General features: G+C 34.4%; 1 protein-coding gene across 4 annotated transcripts in view; it reads right to left on the reverse strand.

Moving 5' to 3' along the window:
- Nucleotides 1-656: 656 nt before the first annotated feature.
- Nucleotides 657-13,746, reverse strand: part of LOC107104834 (gamma-aminobutyric acid receptor subunit alpha-1-like) — a 44,692-nt gene continuing 31,602 nt past the window's right edge. For all 4 annotated transcript variants that reach the window (XM_015404949.1, XM_015404969.1, XM_015404965.1 and 1 more), the window contains 2 exons: nt 7,079-7,281; nt 657-5,691 (listed from right to left, as the gene is read on the reverse strand). In XM_015404949.1, the coding sequence (XP_015260435.1) occupies nt 5,371-5,691; nt 7,079-7,281 (524 nt within the window). In that variant the 3' untranslated portion in view covers nt 657-5,370. The remainder of the gene's footprint in view (nt 5,692-7,078; nt 7,282-13,746) is intronic.

The following is a 13,746-nucleotide window of genomic DNA, read 5'->3' on the forward strand; positions in this document are numbered from 1 at the left end:
AGTCCTGTTAGTTAAAGATAAAATATATATATATATATATATATATATATATAGTGTGTATGTGTGTGTGTAAAAAGCAAGGGCAGAGTCACTTCCTCAGGTTGTCTCAATGTCTGTAAGACAGTGTACGGTATGTGTTTCCAATCTGTCAAAGCCAGTGTCCTTGTTTATGCTGTTGTAAGCTGGGGGACATAGTATTATGCTGAAGGATACTAGACACCTGGACAGACTGCTAAAGAAAGCTGGCTCTATGGTCTACATAAGCAAAAGATCTTAGCTTTAGCCATGGAGAAAAGTAGTCGCAGTAAAATGCTATTCTATTGCTGTAATGTTTAGAAAATGTTCAAAAAGGTTTAATTTATTAATGCCTTAAAGCCTTTTTTTAAATTTGTATTCACAGAGATTGAATGATATATCCTATATTTCTTAGTAAAAGTAGTTTTACTTTTTGTGAATTTGTTTGTTTAAAAATTTATTTAAATAATTAATGGATTCTAAAGGGAAATTAGAGATAATTATCAATAAAACAACTCTGTGATCTATACCGTTCTTTCTACATTTTTCTAGTCCTAATATTAAATAATAAGAAAGAAGACAACAAAAACATTTCTAACCTGTCTAGTGATTCACAAAATTAGACAAACCAGTCATTTGTTTTCTTTTTATTTAAAGACTAATGCAGAGAATCAGGATTTACAGGGCCATGTCATAACCAAAACAAAAAGAAAAAAAGAACATTTACAGAAGGTTTACCAATTCATCTACATCAATCACAACCCTCCATCAGTATCACTGAACTACCAGCATATCTGGCGCATGTGAATATTTGAACTTGTGTGCATTTTGGGTGTTTTTCGAATGTCCATATGAATTCAATCTTGTAGTAGGTTCTTTCACCCTAATCAACCTTTTGTGCTTTGGAAAATTACTATTTTTAAAGTTCTTTTATGTGAAAATCAGCATATATTATGCTTGATGAAAATACAAGAAAAATACTCCAGCAGGTACCAAGGAATAACCAAAAGACCGAAGAGTGTTTGAAAGCATGTGCTGATGAAAACTGCCTTGTACCCATGGGTATGTGATATTTACATTTGAAATAGGTGAAGGTAATAGTAGGAAGCTCATGGCTGCACTGTGCCTTAAATTTCACATTCTTAGAGATAAATGTATCAAAACCAGAACTGGCAAAAAAGACAATAGATATTTGAATATGGTATTTAGGCGCTGTTAGTTCCTTCTCTGAATACATAGGCAATATGCTTCTAACTTTAAAATTGTAAAAAATTCACATTTATTTGTTCATTTTAACTAGTAAAGTCAGAAATAATGTTGAATTTAGTGGTCGTTTGTCTTTAGCAAATTGATTAAGTAAAAATCATTTCATAAAATTAAATGTTTACCTCCCTTAAGTTTTGTAATTTACCAAAAACAATTAACAAAAAGCAACAACAAAAAACAGAGCTCTAAAACCTGCATGCATGTTTTCGTACCAGGGGGATTTTGTTACAATTTTGCTTCTAATTATATTTTTTTTCATTCAGCTCAATCCCTTTATTGCACGACCCAAGAGAAAAAGTGCAATGAACATCGAAAGTCATTTTTTTCCGACCAAATACAAACCCCTAGCACAAACAAGAGATAATCTTTTGTGTTTTTCAAAGTCACCCTGTATGGCCATCCTTGGGAGCAAAGAAACAAGATAATTGGTGTGCGATGGATATTCAAGCTAAGCTAAATATATATATTTATAATTTTTTTTATCATTACAACTAGCAAATCTAAATTTCAATGGTAATGAAGAAAAAGGTCAATGACGTGTTTCAAGCTGTCCTTGCATAGCACGTAATTGACTACATAAACGTAATGTTATTGTTCTTTTTAAATGTGCAAAATGCATAACAATAGGTTGTTAATACAAACAATATTTATCATCTTTGCTAATTTGTCAATAATATAATCAAATGCTGTATCATGTATTTTACATATGTATATATCTATATATATATATTTCATCATGATAATAAAGTACATTTTCTTTTTTTTTACTTCAAACATCTTTGTACAACTCTTTATCCTGAACCTCAAAGTTCCTCGACCCTCTGCCTGTAGGTAAAGTGGCTGTGAAGAGTGGACTGCATATGCTTGCAAAAAGCGTTCCATCCAGGGTTAAATTAAATGTGATCAAAACAGTGACGTGAAGTACAGTACAAAAAAAGCGTGATCAATTCTTCTGTTCCTTCAGGTAGCAGAGTAAGTTTTAGAAAGCACAACAAAAAATGCATTCCCCTGCAAAGTTTTCAAACACCTTGAACTTTTCCACTGTTTTCACATTTCAAAGTCAAACTTGAATCAATTGCATTTAAATTTCATGAGACAAACACAAAGTGGTACATATTTGATAAGTGAAAGGTACATGTAGATCGCACATGGTTTTTAGCAATAAAAACTTGTGTGGTTTGCATATGTATTCAACCCTTCTTACTCTGATACCTAAAAAAAATGCGTTGCAAAATGATTTCCTAAACAATCTAAACAGTAAACAGCAGTGTATAATTTAATCTTGTCATAGAGTCAGCTGTTTTTGAAGGCCTTAGAGGTTAGGCCTTTAACATTAGACATCAGCAAACACAATAAAGACCAAGGAACACAACAGCTTGGTCAGGAATAGAATTTGATTTAAGCTACAGTAAGACATAAAAAAAAAAAAGACAATTTCCAACATTTTACTGAGTATTGTTTAAATGTACTAGAAAACCAAGCCTTTATTATGGTAAAGCATGGTAGCAACTACTTTAAATAATCCTGCGAGGGTTTTTTTGTGTTGTTTGTTTTCTGCAAACCTGGGAAGGTGCTCAGAAATTATAGTAGAATAAACAATAATTGTGGAGGAAAACCGTATAGTTGTCTTTTGGACTCGAGACTGTGCTGGATGCAACTAGATTCAATTGACAGTCTCTTGCAAGACCAGAAATACTATTATAGACACTCACTATCCATTTTGGTTTCTTTGTAACAGGAAAAGGATAGAAATTCAATGCAGATCTAAGAGACATTTCCCAAAAGGTTTTAAAAATATCGACTTTGGGGGTTGAATACAAATGTACGTCCCACAAATAAGAAGAATTTGTTCCTCTTTCCTTCCACTTGACATTTATATACTACTGTGTGTTGTTGAATCATATAAAGTCTGAATAACATACCTTGCCAGCACAAGAAAATGTTAAAAAAAAAGTACAAGGAGTATTCATTTTTGCAAGGTTTCGTAGGGACAGCCCTACAGTTATCATATGTATGTGGTTTAAGTCAATCTAATGTAAAATACATTCAGCACAGCACACTAAGGAAACACAAAGTAGCACTGTGATTATCTAATTTTGTTAAGGAAGGTCAGAATTGCAGCTGAAGGATTCATAACCCAAGATGACATAAAGCCTGGTATTTTTACCCACATATCAAAAGATAATTTTCCATGTCCAGCACACATGAAACTACAAGTACAGATGGGTAAGTGTAAAGCTACAACGGATATCACCCCCAAGACTGAGTGTCAGGTTCAGGTCCTAAGAAAAGCCCTTACTAATGAATATTGCTACATCAACATAATTTAAATTTGGACTGTTTAGAAACCTTTACATGTCACATCAGAGGAGAAGCATTTTTTAAAAGTCTGTGTTTTTTTTATTCAAACAAGGAAAAGGAAGCAAACAATGTTGAAAACTCAAATTCGAATACTATTTTCACTTTACGTTGGTTGGAAGAGGGATTGACATCATGCTACAAAAATATATTTGTCTTCATCACTGTCGTAGAACTACAAGACAAGTTCTCTGTGCAGAACACAGCGCCGACTTACCTAAGATTCAATGCCACTTCAACTCATTGTCTTTTTACCCCTTTTGTCTCTTTCATTCTCTGTCCTCGTCTCTCGTTGCTAACCGAACAAGCAGCAACAAAATGACTCCGAACTGAGCATGTGATACTGAAAGGCAGTGTAGCTGGTACTTTCTGAGTATTGTCTCAATTTTTTTTCCAGTGAATCTGGAAGCTGTAGTAAACGTGGTCAATGTTTGGGATTCAGTGGGATGGAAAATAAGGATGTGCCATCTATCTACAAATCTTCTGTAAGTTCAATTTTGGAAATGATAAAGGCACTTCTCCCCCATCTCAATGTGCCCCACTACTTTTTTTTTTGTACTGATTCGAACTATGCAATTCTATAAATGTTTTTTAATTCTTAGCAAGAGATCCCACCTAATATACTCAAAATTGAAAAGTAATTAAAAATAAACAGAAAGAAAAAAGTGTCAACAAATGCTGTGTTTAATTCCGATAATTGCGATGGTTCTACATTCTTGCTTACAACTAGCCATCAATAGAAATTATTTTAATGTTGCTGTTGGTGCTTTTGTGTGGTCACAAACACCGAGCTGAATAATATTTAAATACAATTTGAAACAGATTTAGTGTGGAATGTTGACTAGGTGAGAAACAGTCACTCAAACATTATGGTCTCAGTTTATGCTCCATTTGTTTAGAGATAAACAGAAACAAAATGGGAGAAAAAAAAAAGGTTACCTTTCGGTTGATTCTGTTAACACCCATTTAGTTACACTTCGCAAAGCTTAAGTATAATAAAGACATCTCTAACACTTGATAATATTTACAATAAAGTGAAAGGAAATCCATATATTTTTAGTTCTGAGCACAGAGATGATTCAAACTTTGTATCTTTTTGTCCACTAAATAAACGGTGTCTACTGAGACATGTTTTATTGCTATTGCAGGAAAACAATAAAATATATATATTTTTTCAAGAATGACACAATCTAATAAACATTATACCTAGAATGGAAGATATATTTAAGAAAGAATGAGCGTAGCACTGGTGACATCAAATAACCCAAGCCATCAGTCAACACGGCTCTGAATTTGGATAGAACAAATAGAAATCATAGAATGTCCTTCCCATGCATATTCACAGGTGCCTTTATACTATCCGTAATTTCGTGTTTTAAAAAGGTTAAAGAAAATAAAGAAAAAAAAGGGAGATAATCAAACAAGTAAACAGAAGTGTTGCCACAGGATAAACTTGGGCAATGACACAGAATATCGTTCACTTGGCTAGATAGTTATAGTATTTTGTAGTAGCATCCTCTTGGACCTGAACACACCCTTTCAAAAGTCTGAATTATTATTTTTTTCTGTAATGTTTCTTTTTAGATCTTCAAAGTTTAGATAAACATAGAAGCAATGCAATAACTGGGTATTCAAACCAGAGTGGACGCAATGTTTATCTCAAAATAACCTTTTTAGTTAAAGGAACAAAAAATAAATAAAATAAGGAGTTAAAAGGACAAAAAAGATGGATTAGGTGTGATTGACCCCTTGCAATTTGGGCTTCTTATTCAAGTAGGTTGCCCAGTAGACCAAGTTAAAGGTTCCAAAGAGCAGAGGGAAGGCTATTCTGGCAATCCTGTCTATCTTGCTCACACTGTTAAAGGTCTTCTTGGCCTCTGGGGGCTTGGGTTTTGGCTCCTCCTTGGGCTCATCTGGGGGTGGAGGAGCACTTTTGGCGATTGTGGCCAATCCAGGGTTCCTGGCAGGATTGGGTGCAAATGGTGTCGCAGTGGTAGGGGGGTAAGCTGTTGTGTTATTCTTCTTCAAGAGAGACTCCTTCTTCTTCTTTTGCTATTTTTAGTTTTTAGAGAAAAAATTGGGAAAAAAACAAAAGTATATCAAGATCTACATTTACAGAAACCATGAAACATTTCACATAATTATTTTTCATTTGCTAAAAATGCAGATGCATCTCAGGAATTGGAACATCATTTACTGTAGAAGGTAAATTATTTAATTAATTATTTCGCTAATTGAAAAATAGATTATAGATTATATATATATATATATATATATGTCGATTATTTACACAAATACTGATATTTTTCTATTGATAATTTTCTAATTAAACAAATAAAAACACATTTCTTTTCTTAGGAAAATATCAGACAAAAAAAAAAAAAAATAAATAAAAAAAGACAACAGCACTTAAAATCTGTTCAAAAACTGCCCAACTTTGAAAAAATCACACTGGGAACCACAAAGTCTCATCTGTCTGTAGATGATATTTTACAGTAAATATATTTCCAATTGCAGAGTATGGAAGTTAACAAAAATAAATATACATTTAATTGTTTACCTATTACATTGTGGTATCTTTATTAAAATACTGTTTTCTCCATAATTGAACATTCACCTTTAAAAAATTGTTAGATGGATAAAAGGGATTTGAGTTTTGCCTTGTTCTCTACAAAACAGCTGGAGGATATAGAGTGGTGTTGCTAACTATAGCATGCAGACAAGTAGAGCAGAAAGCACAAGATGAACACTAAACTATTAATGTTTATGTCATGTTTCTCAAATAGCATTTTCTATTAGATGATGTGAAGACTGCAACATTTTTTCCATCAGAACCAACTTGCTGTGTAACAATCAAATAGAAAATCATTTAGGATACCTTTTTTTCCTAAAATGCTTGTAAAGTTTTATTTATATATATATATATATTTTATCTTTAACTAACAGGACTCAGGAAGGATCTTTTAAGGGTGAAAACATGATTTTATTTGTATTCAGTAATCAGTCAAGTCATTTTATACACCTTTACATTTTTTGTCAAATAATGTGTGTGGTTGTATTTTTTTAATGCTTCCAGATATAGATGACTTACATTAATAATTTTTAAATAAATATCAATTAATAATTTTTAAAACTATGTAAATTTGATATAAAATAAGGAGGGTTAAACTGTCCGAATCACAACTAAATACAACTGCTATAGAGATAAAAAACTATACTAGAGATTACATTTTTCTACAGGGAGAACAGTTACTTATTATATATCTTAGAATAACCTAAAATGCATTGAGTTTAATACCTAAAACATATCCTGTTTAAGGGTGAAGTATGTGCAACTGATTTTTTTGTTGTACTCTTTGCAATCACTTCATCCAGATAAATATTAATAGACAGACAAAACATATCCTAAAACAGGCAGCCTTCAAAAATGAATGAGTACCTTCTCAGGGACCACACTCTTTCCATCCCAAGCATAACCCCTCTTGGTGAAGTAGTTGACTGTGGCAAACTCAATGAGGGCAGAGAACACAAAGGCGTAGCAAACAGCGATGAACCAGTCCATAGCTGTGGCATAGGCCACTTTAGGGAGAGAGTTTCTGGCGCTGATACTGAGAGTAGTCATGGTGAGGACAGTAGTCACTCCTGCAAGGAGATGAAAGGATAGGAGTGATAATTGTTAATTTTTCTGTAATTTCAATAGCAGGAAGAAAGACAGATAAAAACAGCATTAAAAGGAAAGATAAACCAAGATAAGGTTAATAGTAACTTCTCCATAAACAAAGAGATTCTAAAGTAGTCCCTGTTATGGAAGTTAGAAAATAACTTACTCAAATATATATAGTTGACAGTCTTGCATTTTTTCCTGTTTAGTGGAGATGTTATACCAGAGTTGAATGATATTTGATTTATAAGGTTGATCGATGGTTTGCACAGTTGTTAGACCAGTTAAAGTAAGGCAAAAAAGTACTGGCCTGGAATTTAATCAGGGCAAGGGACATTTAGCTAAGAATCGGGCATGTTCTCCATGTTCATATATGAGATCTCTCTGGGCATCCCTCTTACACCCCAGCTACATGAATTCTGCTACGCTCCTCTAAATTCCCCTTGGTTACAAGGCTCTGTATGTGCTGATCACTACTGTGTTGCCTCATTATGAGCTGGTAAACTGCCAGGGGTCTAGCTCTTGTCAATTAGTCGCTTGAGGTGGCCACCAGTATACAAAAATCAATGAGTGTGTCACACACCCTTGTTTTCTAAATAACTGTGATAGCAGATGTAGAACATGGAAGTATAGAATTTTCAAGGCCTTTCCTCAAGTAGCTTTGAGATCTATCTTCTAATCCTGTACTGACTATAGATGCATCAATCAGATATCTAGTTCAGATAAATAATGCTGAGCATTATTCCGATTCATAAACAGAACATAAACAACAATACATTTAGAGCTATATAGTCGGTGTAGATATGTTTCCACTGCACTTTACTCTGAAGTGCTATGTCATATTGCTGGAAATTTACACTTTGTATTTAAAAAAAAACAATATTAGGTATATTTAGATATATGTGTTCATTTTTTACCTTTATGCTTAACAATGTTTACATCAAGCCTTATCCTGTTACTTATATAAGGTATACAGATTGTTCATTAAAAGGTAGTATCAGTATTGGACGATAAGCACAGCCAAGGTATCCCTATCAGATTGGATCTGGAAAAATTGGTTCTGTGCATCTTGAGTACCAGCAAAACTGGTTCTTTGCATCATTGAATAGGCAATTTAAAAGAACATAATGTATTTTGTACATGTACGCATGTACACTGTATTCTGCCAAGCATGTGCATTCCTGAATAATCTGCAGTCATGCAGTCCCTTTGTCATGATCTGCCCTGATAGCTGACCTTAATTACTCACGCCTTTTACCTGCTTAACTCTGTCCAGCTACTAATTGTCACTTATCTAATCCACCTACCGGTTTCCCTTATATTGGGCTCAGTTTCAGCTATCAGGGCCAGATCATTGTTTGTTCCCTGTTTGTCTTCTGTTAGTGTCCTGTCTGTCAGTTTTGTTATTTTTAGATTTATTTCTATGTTTCATGTTCCAGTGAGGAGTTTATTTTCAAGCCACTGTCCTCAGGTGAGTTATTCCGTAACCAGTGGTGAGAGCGTTTCAGCGTTTCCCTATAGGTTCTGTTTTCCTGATTCCATTCCCTCTCACGCACTGGCCCTGTCTGTCCCTGCCTGATCTGTTCACCTGCTGGATTCTGCCTCCCAGGTGCATTTCTGTCTGAGCTGGATGTTCGACGCATAGGACTCTGAACCTGCCTTCAAGCTCTGATGGATTCCTGAAACCCAGAACTGTCCGTTACTCTCTGGTGCCTTGACTGGACTGCGGACTCCTGGATTCCACTACTACGCCAGTCTGATTAGAATCCCTGACCTGGATCGGAGTCCAGCCTGCTCACTTTGGTTTCTGCATCGGGGACGCTCTGGATAGCCCTGTCTTGTTCACAGTGCATTGACTTATCCTGCTTTTGTATTAATAAACATTTTGAACTTTTCTACTGGCTGTCTCACCTTGAATATTGGGTCCATCTGTCGCAATTTATGACACCCTTATCCAGTAATATACCATATTCTGACACCTTTCTATTAGAACCAAAAATAACTTTTTAGGTAGTTTAAGTTACAGCAGCTCATCTGTTAAATAAGACCACAAAGGGACAGTCTTCTTTACCCATTCGCATAAACAAACCTTGACCATAATTAACCTTGCAATAGTTGTACAGCATGCACTAATTAACAATGCAGTAGCAGTTTTGAAGAGGGTCTGACCCTATTATCCATCAATCAGGGAATAAATTTCCTAATTAGCAAAAAGTTACACATATCCAGATCACAAGTTAAATCAGTCAAAAATGTCATGAACAGCTGGTTTGAAGAGCTGATAAATCCAGAAAGTACTCTTCCTAAAATACTGAATTTAAAAATGTACTTCATTGATCTGTTTGCCTCTACAAAACGGTTTTCTCTCAAGCAGTTGTCTTCTGTCTGCAACAAATATTACTGTAATGGATAGCATTTAAGATGAAAAAACATCCCCAAAAGCCCAAAAGTACATGTAAGACAGAGCTCAATGACTAAGAAGTTTGACTCATGGTGAATTTCCAGGATCACCTTAAGTGGAACATACAGTTCTGATGTATGACCATGGGGGTTATTCTTGAGTTGGGGAGCATAAAATAAGTAGGACAAATGTATATTTATTCTGGAGAATGTTTTTTTTTTTATACAGTCCTTTTTTGTGTGTGTGACTACACTGGGCAGCTGTTTTCATAATGATTTATTGTGATTAATAAATGAATGCACATTAAAGTAGAACAAGTTACATTGATAAGAAAATGCAAGGACATATCTTCTTATAGTAACATTTATGTTCTGTAGCTGTATTAATAGTTTGATCACATAATTTACAGAAATGAATGCTTAGCTGAGCACCAAGTACTGATTTGATATATGTAATCTTAACTCACTGGTAAATCCAAATATACTGTATAGCAAAAACACACTTGCTATTTTCTAACTGAAGCAATTCTAAGCAATACAACTTCTAATGCTAGACTTTATACCCATTTCTCCATGTTACTGCTGCATTTTAGTAATTATATATTAGGTATTCCAAAGTATGTGAATGGAACATAACATTAAGGGCGTTTGAGAAAAAAAGGCTTTAGAAGAAAGCATAAATCATTTAAACATGTAAAATAATTGCAGGCTTATTGTGACTCTTACACAGAGCTGTAATTTAGACATCCCTGTTCAATGCCTACCAAAGTAAAGGAAAATTGCCTCTTCTTCAGCCAAAAAGAGCTTTACCAAACATGCACTGCATAGGAAAAGAAATTTACAGATGACGTATGCATTAATTTCAAGAGAGAATAATTACTAATTCAAGAGTACATAACCACTGAAAAGGTACTCAGACCCCTGGATATTTATTATGTCACAATACCACGCTCCAATGTATTCTGTTGAGATTTTGTGTCATAGATGCTTAACCACTGCCAAATAATTGTGCAGTGTAAGAAAAATCACATGTTCACAATAAAAATATCAAAAGTGTAAACTGTGTTTTCTTAATGGGCCTAAATCCATTACCTTAAAGGAGTTCCAGTGCAAACATTTTACTGGAATGAATCCAGTACTTTACTGGTAAAAAGAGTCAAACTCATTTTAATTTGATCCTACTATATTGAAAGCAATTCTATACATGTTTGAGATATTTGCAATGAAACATCAGTGAACAAACAGTGAATTCAAGACGATGATTCAGGATATAAAGCATAACACAAACTTTGGAATTCCACTTCAGCATTTCGAAGTTTGTTGTTCAATTCATTCAATTTGATTCATTGTTCAAAAATGTTAGATATTGATTTTTCTTTGCCATAACCCCCTGCATGTAGATGTTTTACTCAAGGGCTTCATTGTTTTCATAGCCTTGAAAGCTCCAGAATGCAACAGGACTTTAGTGTTACCACTTTGATGTGCTTCTTTCTAGTTGCAAGTGAAAAACTCACTCTTCCTTTCTGTGTACCAGCGATGCAACTTTAAGCGTATTACCACCACATAAAGGGCTGGAGTAAGAAAGCCAGTGTCTTGCTCTTATCAAATGTATTGTGGCCAAAATTGAATGCCTCTGCAATCTAATAAATTGTGTTTTATTAAATTGTGATTATATTCGAATTGCAATTAATATCCCAGCCCACCCTTGACAGGTTGGGTAAGGACAGCATTGATCTGCTAAGCGGACAGCACTTCATTCATAACTCTGATGGAGTAGATTTAATAGGACAATCTTTTGAAAAGGAATAATTAGTCATGTACTCAACAAAACATTGTTTGTCTAAAAAGTAGCAAGACGAAAACAGTTGTTTGGAGTCCTAACTTAAGTGACCCTCAAGCGAGTAATGGACACAGCAGCAAAGATGGAAAAAAACATGAGAAACTAGGAAATAACTATGGTGCTTTCATACAAAAAGCTTTGCATCTTCCACAGATTTAATGATGGTAGTGCCAGTATAACGGCATGGGGATCCCATTCTTCTGCACAGATAGGGAATCTACTCTTAGTTGTGGAGAGATGATGGAGAAAGTTAAACCAAAAGTTAACATGAACACAAGTGTTTGGAGGCAGTCACTGCTTAAGACTGAGGAACACTTTGATCTTAAACATACAGCTAGAGCTATAAAGAGAGCCGCTTTACTCCAAGTTATATCAATTGGGAAAATAGTTATGACAAATTTATTAATAAACATCCCATTACATATTATATATTCTAATTAAATAAAAGGTATTCCGTCACGGTCTTTCTGTTAAGTTTCTTTTGAGTATTCAGTTTTACTTTGCTCCATGTTTCCTAGTTTTATTGGTTTAACTCCTATTTTGTTTTGTTTTCTGGATATATTTGAGTTCTTAGGTTTTCTTTGTTGCCCTGTGTTGCTGTTCTCCTTTTCCATAGCTTCTTTCTAGAAGCCTCTGTTCACACCTGCTCCCAATCAGCTCGTTATTCCTGTCTTTGTTCAGTCAGTCATAAATATTCTCCCTTTGCAGTTCCTCAGGGCTGGTTCCTCGTCTTTCCTCGGGTCCTTGTGGTTGTTTTTCTCCATGGTTCTGGTTTGTTTAACATTTTTAAGTTGGATTTTCAGATTCTTGCCTCTGTTACCTGTGGTTGATTAAACAAATAGCTTTCGTTGAGCACTTTGACTCTGCAGCCATCATATGGGGTATTGATAGGGGTCTATACTGTCAACAAATACAGTCACAAGCCCCAACAACTCACCAGATGCTGCTGCGCAGAAGTCGAGAAAATCCATCATACTAAACCAGACACCATTTATGATCAGCTTCCACAAAGCCCTGTCATCATACCATCTTGTAAGTGATTTAGTTTTGTTTGTCCCAAATTTCCAGTAGGACCTCTGTTTTTTTTTATACCAGAGGTCAAATTTCAAGCCCAATAAACCATCCCATGACTTCCAGTTCATTCAGTGATGTGGCAGCACAAGATCTGCCACTTGAGTTAAAGCTATGCACACGCAGAGAAAATTCACCCCGTCATTTGAATATGAGTTTCAAAAATAAAATACAGAAATAAAAAGAGCCAGAATATAAACACTGTGTTTAAAAAGAAAAGTCCTTAAAATATTTACAAAAAAAGTGTTCCACAATAAAATACCATTACTGAATAATAAATAAATAAACAAAATCAATAAATAAAGAATTATATCTTGAAATAAAAAATTCTGTTAAGATAGACAGAATTTCCAGTATTTAGATTCGTAAGACTGCTAAAGATAAATAAAGCATTTACCAAGGGGACATACCAAACCATACAATACTACTATTATTTATATTGCACATTTAAAACAGCAACAAGGCAAATTAAACCACTTAAAAAAAGAACAAATAGGCAGATGACACAGAATACATAAATCATTAAATAAAAAATAAAAAAATAAGAGTAACCATCCAACACAGTGAGGTTCAAAACAGCTCACATGGGTCAAATGCCAGGCAGTAAAAATAAGCTTTTAAATGAGACTAAAAAAAGAATCAGAAGTAGTTGTCCTAACATGTAGTGGTAAATCATTCCACAAATGCCAAACACACACCTTATATTTATATTCCTGAAAAGATTATGGGTTTGTCTACAAATCTTGGTTTTTATTGCTATATGACAAAGTAGAAACTGTCTACGGTTTTTGAGAACACTGTAATGAGGCCTGTAAAGTTCAGATTGGTTTAATAGCTTTCACATTTGAATCTAAAACTACCCATTATTCTGAAGATTGATTTTGGATGGTAGAACTAAGTAGAAGAAAATAGGGCAGTAAACGGATTTCCATCATTGTTATTATGTAATCAGAATTTTCTTATCTGTAAGTCATACAGTACCAATAATTTCTTAAAACTGGTAGTGTTTCTATAGTGAGGCTCTTAAGGTTTAGCATCCTTGCGCATGTACTGTGATTTATCATGACAGGACATGTGCCTCCTCTTCATCTATCCCACCTACATACTTATATGTATGTACGGAGGATGATGTTGC

This window comes from Cyprinodon variegatus, unplaced genomic scaffold (assembly GCF_000732505.1).
Source record: "Cyprinodon variegatus isolate N-32 unplaced genomic scaffold, C_variegatus-1.0 Scaffold36, whole genome shotgun sequence".
NCBI lineage: Eukaryota > Metazoa > Chordata > Actinopteri > Cyprinodontiformes > Cyprinodontidae > Cyprinodon > Cyprinodon variegatus.